The sequence below is a fragment of the Cinclus cinclus genome, chromosome 3, assembly GCF_963662255.1.
Source record: "Cinclus cinclus chromosome 3, bCinCin1.1, whole genome shotgun sequence".
In the NCBI taxonomy this organism is placed as follows: Eukaryota; Metazoa; Chordata; class Aves; order Passeriformes; family Cinclidae; genus Cinclus; species Cinclus cinclus.
In genome coordinates, this window is record NC_085048.1 from 111,298,166 (window position 1) to 111,307,198 (window position 9,033).

General features: G+C 50.1%; 1 protein-coding gene across 1 annotated transcript in view; it reads left to right on the top strand.

The window, feature by feature from the left end:
* Window positions 1-3,369: 3,369 nt before the first annotated feature.
* The window catches only part of LOC134042032 (serine/threonine-protein kinase pim-1-like), a gene marked incomplete at its 3' end in the record, with an annotated part of 12,783 nt that continues 7,119 nt past the window's right edge, over window positions 3,370-9,033 (top strand). Inside the window, exons 1-2 of the mRNA XM_062489105.1 lie at window positions 3,370-3,409; window positions 4,442-4,519. Coding sequence (XP_062345089.1) covers window positions 3,370-3,409; window positions 4,442-4,519 — 118 coding nt within the window. The remainder of the gene's footprint in view (window positions 3,410-4,441; window positions 4,520-9,033) is intronic.

Genomic DNA, 9,033 nt, shown 5'->3' on the forward strand with positions numbered 1-9,033 from the left:
CAGGTCCCCGGCGATTTGTGGAGGGAGCGGCTCAGGGCTCCCCATCCTATTGGAGAAATTGTGGCACAGTGCAGTGAAGTTGCCACAGAGTGGAAAAGGGGAAACATCCCCCTGCAGCTCAATGGCCTCGTGATGTCCCCGCGAGCCAAGGCACATCTGGCGTGTTCTTCTGGAGATCAGCGCAGAGCTGGAGAACGCCGTTCTCGAGCTGGCCACTGGCAGGGCAAAGCTGATGGGCTTTGGTTGCAGCCCCTTCCTAGAGGACACGCTCTGCACCCCAACGAAATCAAGATGAGTCCCCAGGCAGCGCAGGGGTGGGGGGATGCTCGTGCCTCCAGGCATGGCAGGGCTCAGCCTGGCCACGTGCCGGTGGTTCCCCGTGGGGTGGCAGTGGACAATATTAATCTTTCTGCCAACTGCTCAGCTGCTTTTTGGTGGGGCAGGGGATGGATGTTGTGGAAGGGGAGCCGGCTCCTGGCCTCGCTGACAGCTTCTTCCTGCCAGCATGGCACAGGCTGGGGTGGGGGCATCCGGCCTGACATAAGCGTCCATCCATGTGGATGGGGAACAGCAGAGGGGGACGGGTTCTTTAGCCATGGCCCAGCTGCTCTGCTTTGCAGGCCCTTGAGGAAGGGGTGGGCATACAGGTGGGAAAGGTAGGGTTTTTCCCCACCACTGGAGAGATTTTAGTATCATAAAGAGCGGTCAGACCTTCCCCAGTCCTGTGAAACGGTGACAACCTTTGGTGCTTTTTCTTGTTTCCAGGTCTTGTTTTGAAATGACTTTCATGCAATTGTTCTTTGCTTTTTCCAGAAAGATTGCAGCTTGTGTCCAGACCAGATGGAGAAGCACCAGTACCGTCCCTGGAGTGCATCCCGTGCCGGTGCTACCCGGGGAGGGTCCACGGTGTGGATGTCCCCTGCAAAAGGATGAGGACCTTGTGTGGGATCGGCTCCTCTCCTGGCAGCAGGTCTCCAGAGGTGGGTACCCGGTTCCACAGCTCGGGTGGCAGAAGGGCTTAGGGCAAACGGCAGCAGGCACACGAGAATGTCGCTCTTGCAGCTGCTGAGGAGGTTGTTGTGCCATGCTTGAGCAGAAGAGGTGGAGCGTGTCCTGCCACGCTGCTCTCCTCTAACAAGGAGGGAATGGGCTGGGAGGTTTGGGCTCTGAGCACAGCCAGCAGCCTGGCCTGAGTATAGGCTATGGTGGGACAGGGGGGAGAGGAGCCTGCTGCCACTGACCGTGGCTTTCTGGTTTCTGTCCCCAGGCTACCAGCAGCTCATGCCATGGAAACGGCACCGCTCGACCTGCCAGTCTGGGAGGGCTGGACGGCAGCGGGTGTTCATTTGCTGCCAAAAATAAATCATTCTTGTTACTAACATCATCATCATCATCGGAGCATTTCTTTCATCCTTTTTTCAAGCTTTTGGCCTCCCTTCTTCCACCGAAATCTCTTTGCCTCTTTCCTCATCCACTTGGTGGAATTGGTGGGGGGGGTTTAAGTAACACAAAAAGTTCAGCAACAATTCCTGTTGCCAACCGCAGCAGTCTCTTCAAGAACCTGGAGTTGGTAGCCAGGCCCACATTTCACTTGGAAAGGGGAGTGGTTTGCAGGGACAAAGATGTCCCTCTGCTGCAAAAGCAGGGAGGAAATCAGAAGCAGCAAAATGCAATTTCAGCTCTACCCCCGCCCAAAGTTGTCTGCGTCTTTGCCCTCCACTCCAAAATAGGCAGGCAAGGCTGGACTTGAACAAGGTTCAAGTCCTTCATGGTCCCTTGGCATTAAAGGGATCAAGTAAAACTCTCATATGCAGTAATTGGAGTACAGCTACTGTAGGGATAAAGGAAATGTTGGGAGCTGGGACATCCTTCTTGTCTCCTTTGTCTCCCCAGGTGTTGTAGCCTGGATAGCTGTTAAGATGGTTGCAGGTAAAGGAGCAGCAAGGGCCTTTGTATGGGATCCACGGAGATGTTTATTTCAGCCACTGCGTGGATAGTCCAGGGTCAGAGGCAAAGACAAAGGGGAACGTCGGGGTGAGGGTCCAGGTTGAAGCAGATGGGTGTCCTGGGCAGGGGGAGCATCAGGGAGCACTTACCAGGGGACATGGGGGTGGCACAAAGGTGGGGTTAGGGCATGGGAGCCAACAGGGAAACAGGGTGGGAGTGACCGAAAGCCTGAGAGACAGGGAGAGGGCAGGGGGCTGGCCCAGGGAACAGAACAGGGCTACATTGACATGACAGAACAGGGCTTGCTATGAGAGAAGCCTCTCGTGTCTCCCTAACTAGGGAATGCCTTTTAGGGTCTCCACAGTGGGGTGTTTTGGGTTCAGTTTGAGTTTGGGTGGAGACACTGCTTTAGTGTAGTGGTTTTGGATTGTTAATTTGAACGTTTTTAGTTGTGAGATAGGATTAGGAGGAAGATAAAACAGGCTTAGCTTTAAATGGTACAAAGACAAACTTTATTACCAGAAACTATAGGGGAAAAAAGAAGAAGAAAAATTAGAATAAAACTTCAGACTACTCTTCTTCTTTCCACACATTTGTTTTTTTTGCATTGACAGCATACAAAGAACAACTCAGTTAGTTTACCATTTCTAAAATAGTCATTTACTTGTTTCTTTCAGAGAGGAGATTCTTCAGCCTATAGAGATTTTTCATAAGAAACCATTTTTAGGTGGTCTTGCTGTTCTAGTGTTTAGCCATCAGGGAGGATAGAGATCTGGTTATTATGTAATATTTTTTTTCTCAACTAACATTTTAATTCATAACTAATACTGAGGACCATATCAACTTATGAGGCACACTTAAAGGATTATAATAGTTGAAACAAAAGCTTACTCCACTTTTAAAAATAGAGGGTGTTTTTCTTCTTCTTCCCTAGGGAGAAGCAGGGGTTTTTTCACTATTTAAACCTAGGGCACTTACAGCAATTTTAACATTGGTTTATTTTAACACCAACGCTTCTTCTTACATCTAGAGTTAGAATCTTTAATCCACCCCATATTTTTTTATGTGTTATAGGGAAACAAGGGTTGCTTTTCTGTAGCATAAAAAAAAGGGAAGAATTTCAGTCTATGTCTTCCTTCCCTCAGCTGAGACTTGACTCTTCTCATACTTTGATTTTGGTGTTTTTTGTGCTGTTTTTGTACATATTATCATTTTGGTTCTCTGTTTTTTTTTCCACAGGACAGAGAATAAAGTATTTGTAAAGTCATATTTTGGGCAGTGAAAAAGTTAATATTTTGCCGGGGCAGGAGAGGGTTCTGTGATTGTTTTTAGGTGGGGCGGCCGGAGCTCTTTACCATAAGGAGCCTTCTAAGGCTGCGCCAGGGCCGGGCTGGGATTGTAGGGCCCGGCCAGAAAGCGGAGATGAGTTTTTTGGTTGTAAGGTTGTTTTTTGGCGTTTGCTGTATGTAGTGTTAGTGGTGGGCTGGTGGTTTTCCTTTTCCTTTTGCCAGCAGCCGAGGTTGGGGCCCTTGCCAGATCGGGGCCCAGCTGTCTCTCCCCCAGGCCGTGTGGGCGGTGAGGCAGGCCTTTTTTCCACCTTTATCTCTTACTGTTCACTTCCTCTTGCTGGAAACGGGATTGTTGGAACACTTTAGAGGAGACGGCTTATCCATAGTGTTCTGTTTTAAATTGTCTAAAACCGTGTGAGACAGATGGCTTCACATAGGAACATCCCCAGGGCTGCTGAGGGGAAGGCACCACTTTATTTGTTGTGAAGAGAAGTAATCAAAATCCGCAACCAACAAGCTGCAAGGCAGAACGGAGTGGGAATTACAGAAATAAAGGCCTTGAAAAGCAGCTTAGGAAAGCGGCTACTTCCTAGACAGTGCCAAACCCTCCGACCTGGCCTGGCCGGGCCCAGGGCTGGCTGCCCTTGGGAAGGGAAGGGAAGGGAAGGGGATGGAGCTGGGGTGGGGGCTCTGTGGCCATGGAAACGAGAGAACCACGGGCCAGCGCGTCACAAAGGGGCAGCCCCGCAAGGGGCTGTGAAGGTTGTGGTTGACACGGACACAGTGGCAGGAGACACGTCTGGCTCTGCCTGTCTGTGCCGACTGCTGGCGATTGGAGTCACCCCACCTTGTTCTAGGGCTGGGGACCGAGCTCCTATCGCCGTCTGCTCCGAGACAGTTCCCAAATTCAACCCCAGGTACTTCTGCGAGACAGAAGCACGGGTTCAAAGATGGATTTTACTGGAAAAGGAAAGACCACGGAAGGAAAAGGTGAGGATAGAAAGGAGCTGAAAGGCCCGAGTCAAATGGAGACAAATTCCACCAGATTTCCGGGAAAATTGGTCCATGGTGGTCAGTTCTGGCTCTGTGTCAGAGTTGGTGGCTGTGAGCTACAGGTGATCTTGCCAGGACAGCCCTGGCATCACAACATTTTCTCATTAGCTTACTCATTATGTTTTGTCATTAGCGTCCTCTTCTTTTCACAGTAGCCAAATCACTCAAACTTTCAGTCAGGACAGGGACTGTGGCCACAGCTGACCACAAACTGGACACGGTCATGAGACGCAAGTTCTGTTCCTTTGTTTGCCACCAATGTCAGGTCTCACAACAGATAAATTTCCTGTTCTTCCTCTGCTTGCTAATTGGGTCTAACACTGAGAATGATATTAAGGTGCTATGAAAACGCCAGCAAGTCCTGCCTGCTTGCTGAGAGCTCTTTGTAGTTTGCAGAAACAGCAGTCACAGCTGTGTGGGTCTTTATTGGGTGTTCACAGAAGCCACACTAGAGAAGGAGTTTTTTTCCCCTCTTCCCATTGGAGCCATCCAACTTTCTGTTCAGCCATGGTAACTCAATAGTGTTCAGAGGAATAGTTCACAGGCTAGGTCCTTGAGAAATGAAACCTAAGAAATTTTCTCCAAAGTTCAAGAATCCTGCAAATGCCCCACCCATTAGACGTGTTTATGATAAAGATGGGACTTCACCTAAATGAGTTCATCCCTTGTGAGGCTGGCTCAGCCTCCCACAGAGGTAAGGTGGGAGCTGGGCCACTCTCTGGTGGGAGGAAGGGTCTTGTGCCAGCCTGGAGAGCCTGTGCACATTGCCAGGGAGCAGTTGTGCCCTGCAGGTGCCCCCTGCCATGAGCTGTGCTGCTGCCAGTGCCCCGTGGAGCTGTAGGGCTGCTGAGCTGTGGGGCAGGGAGAGGAGCAGGAGGCTGCATGTGCAGCTGAGCCATTGCTGGGAAGCACAGGGCTCTGGGCTCCCTGCTGTCCCAGAGCAGCCCAGAGGCCAGGGAGTTCCCCTGGGAGCTCTGTGGAAGTGGCTCAGGGTGTGATCCTGTGGCCTGCCTCAGGTGGCTGCTGTCAGGTGCATGTTTCCCTGTGCAGCTAGTTTCCAGGAAAGTTTCCAGGAAATGTGTTCTATGAAATATGGAGCTTCAGATGCTTTAGGTTTGCATTGCAGCCTCTGTTACAGTTTTATATCTCTACTTTCCAGGCCTGACTGGCTACCCTCTTGCCAAGAAGTTTTCCCTGGCAAATCCTTCTATGCTCCTTCCCTCCAAGCCATTGCCTCCCATCCAGAAGGACTCTCCTTCCACCAAGCCAAGCACAGTGTCCAGAGGAGAGCACGAGACTGGGAAAAACGGCACCGGCTGCGAGGATAAAATTAGAAATAACAGGGAGCTGAGTTCAGAAGGAAAAGAACAGATGGTAAGGAGACCGAGCTAAGTCCTGTGTGATAGATTTTCACTTTCTGCACTGTAAGCAGAGCTCAGAGAGCTTTTCCTGTGGTGTGAGCACATGGAACCAGCTGGGCCAAGGAAGAGCTCAGCTGGACACTGCACTTCTGGGAAGTGTCTGAGAAAACGCTGCCTTTGCAATGGGTGTGTAGTGCAAACTTCACATCTTCAGCATGCATCAATGGCAGGAGAAGTCTTTGAATGGTTTCTGGGCTCTGTCATAATTCCTTGTCTGACTTATGACTGAGAAAAGCCCAAGAATCAGGCCAAGCTGCTTATGCTGTCCAATCTGGCCAAGCAAGCATGTTAGATTTTATAACCTACATGTATTTTTGAACCATGGCTGTGTCAGGGATATGTATTCCATCAGCTGTGTCTGCTTGCTAAGGAAAAAAGGAGTTTGCTGGAACAGGCAGTGCTACAAAGTCAGTTCCAGGTGGTCTCAGCTTTTGAGTTGTACAGCCATGGCCTTGTACACAGTTGTCTCTGATGCTATTTCTAGATTTCGTCAGCTTCTGGGCAGCTGTGTGCTCTGGCATGGCTTTGTCCAGAGGGAAGGGATGGGAGGTGGCCATGGGGAGAGCAGCTCAAAGCCCAGGCACACAATTTCCTTTGCAGCAGGGCCAGCACCTGCAGTTGTTTTGGGTTTACCATGGGGTGCAGGAGGAGGCAAATGAGCAACAGCTCTGGCAAACAGAATGTCCAATCAAAGGCTGATGTACTTGATTCCAGCCTTGCTGAGGAAGGGCCCAGTGTATTCCTGACAGGATCTAATCCTTCCACTGCAGTGCAAACAGGTCCTGATTTGGCCCTTTAGTTGTGCCAGAAATGATGGGATACTGAGGAAGGGCGTTCATCTGTCTCCAATGCCTCCACCTCCCTTCCTGGCCATGGCATGGGGGCCCTGGAGAAATTTGGGCAGGCAGAGACCTTCCAGAGAGCAGCAGGGCAGGGAGCTCTGCTGAACTTCCTAAATGCCAGTGAGCCTGAGATGATGGAGGTGTGGGAGCTGGAGAGCACGGAGCATCGCGAGAGCTCAGCAGCTTCTGGGCTGAAAGGCTGCTGGGCAACTGTAAGAGGGAAGGGCAGCAGCAGAAGAATTGAGGGGCTTGAGAAAAGCAGGTTTTGACATCCTGCAGAATGGCTTTGTGGGGACTTGGCTGGAGATCAGCACTGGCTGTGAGGTGCCTAAGAGGCAGGGAGAGAACAGTGATCTGAACCTGTTCCCATACCATCCAAAAGGCCAGTGGAGGCCGTGGCACCGCAGAAAATCTTGATACCAAACATGTGGATTCCAGCTGGGATCATAGCCACACTTGCAGTGAACTGAGCCCAAGGAGAGAGTTGGCAAGTCTAGGGCATGAGCACGCCCTCGCCACTTGCCTTTTCATTCCCCATGCTAGGCCAAGCTACTCCAGCAGTTTGACTGGTCTTTTCCTGCCAGGTCCCAGTTAAAAGCATGGCTAAATGTCTTCAGCCATCAGTGAGGAAGGGCTGAATGCTTCATCTGAGCACTCTGTACCACTCTTTCCAGGCATCCTTGCTGTATCCCAGAGGTGGGGATATGAAGAAGGGGTCATTGGGACTGCCTTTGATCCCCCCTATACCCAAGGCAGTCAGTCCCCGTGTTGGCAGTGCTGCAGGGTCTCTGCACAGCTCTGTGCAGCTGGATGTCCAAGAGTCCCAGGAGATGAGGTAAGCCAAGGTGTCTGCTGCTCCACTCTGCTGTTCAGCTCCCTCTTGCCATCTTGTGAGGTTCCTTTGCACAGTCAGCTGTCTCCCATGTATTTAGGCAAACCTCTGTGTATTCACCATTTGGCCCATCTGTGATGATCCAGCTCCATGTCAAACCCCACACCATGTGTCCCAAGAGCAGAGGTGGTGGTGGTGGGGAAGAGGAGGCAGGGCTTAAAAGCACCTGAAGATGGGTCCTCTGCTGGGCTTGGTATTGATTCCCTCTGTAATGTTTGTGGTGTCATTTGGGAGCTGTATTGCATGGCTCTGGATCCTGCAGATCTTTGAATACTGTGATCCTTGACTGGCAACTTCAGCACCGGAAAACTCTGTTTGGCCAAATATTGGATGCTGGAGGGGTGTCTCCGTCTTTACGTGCTGCTTCTGTAAATGTCAGGCATAATTTCTCTGTGCCTGGGATGTCGCTGTGAAATGAGAACCCCGCTATATTTTCCGGGTATAGATGTAAAATCCTATCAATGTTTAATATTTCGGTCTGGGATTAAAACAGAGAGGGCAAGGAGGTAGAGAAGAGCTATAGTACTGTACCTGATGGGAAGATATTGGCTTGAATATATATGAGAAAATGTAGCTGTCAATGTAGCTTATCTGAAGGACAGCAATAATGAAGGAGTCACAAAAATGTCATTCCAACTGGAAAGCTTTGGTAGTGCATTGAAAGTGCAATGTGAATACCCTTGCCTAGCAGTTGAGTTGGAAAAAGGCTTTTCCTTCTTGAGACAGCCATGAGGTGGAATATCCTTCTCAGGATACTGCCGTGTTCGGACCACATGTAGCACAAGACTGGTACTAGTGAGAGCCACAAGCAGGCAAAGTCAAGCTTTGTCAGCAGAACCAAAGTAGCTGCCCTCCCTGCAGACTCGTGTCTCAGCTTAGCAGCTCCTGCTGCTTGAGGGAGGCTGTAGGAGCCCCTTGGCTCCAAAAGGAAAGTCAGCAGAATTGGGGAGTTATGGTGCAAGTTGAGGAATGACTGCTGAGTTTCAGCTGGAGCTTGGCCAGCTCTGCCTGGCTGCAGCAACTGAATGCTTAAGGACAATTAATGAGCTTTGCATCTTGTTGGCTTGATGTGTTGCATTTTCTTCTTCATCAGAGGGACCAAGCAAGGAAGGATTGCTACATCTGTTCCTTCCCTTCTCTTTCTCCCTCCTCATATGTTCTTGTGTTTTCCATTTTCTCAAGGCCACGATCAAGCAGCAGCATCAGAGAGAAGAAGTCTGAACATGCAGGTAGGTACAGGGCATGTCTGTCTTAAAATGACTATTGGAATCTAGACTCGGAGGTGACCTTTTGAAAGGTTTATTAAACACCATTCCTTTCAGAATTTCTTTAAATTTGTTTCACTCCTTGATGGGCTCAGTGGACTCTCCTGGAGTGCAGTCACTGGGAGTGTGCTGTAGTGGTGCAGTGAGGATTCCTCCATTGTGAATTCTTGAGTGGGAGGAGCTGCAGTGGGACCTTGGGATCCTGGAAGTGCAGTGCAGGAAACAGAAGCATTCGTCTCCATCCTTCACATGCCTTTTATCTCCATGCAGTGTTTCTCATGTCACAATTTGTAGAAAAAAATTATGCATTTTTCTGGAAATTAG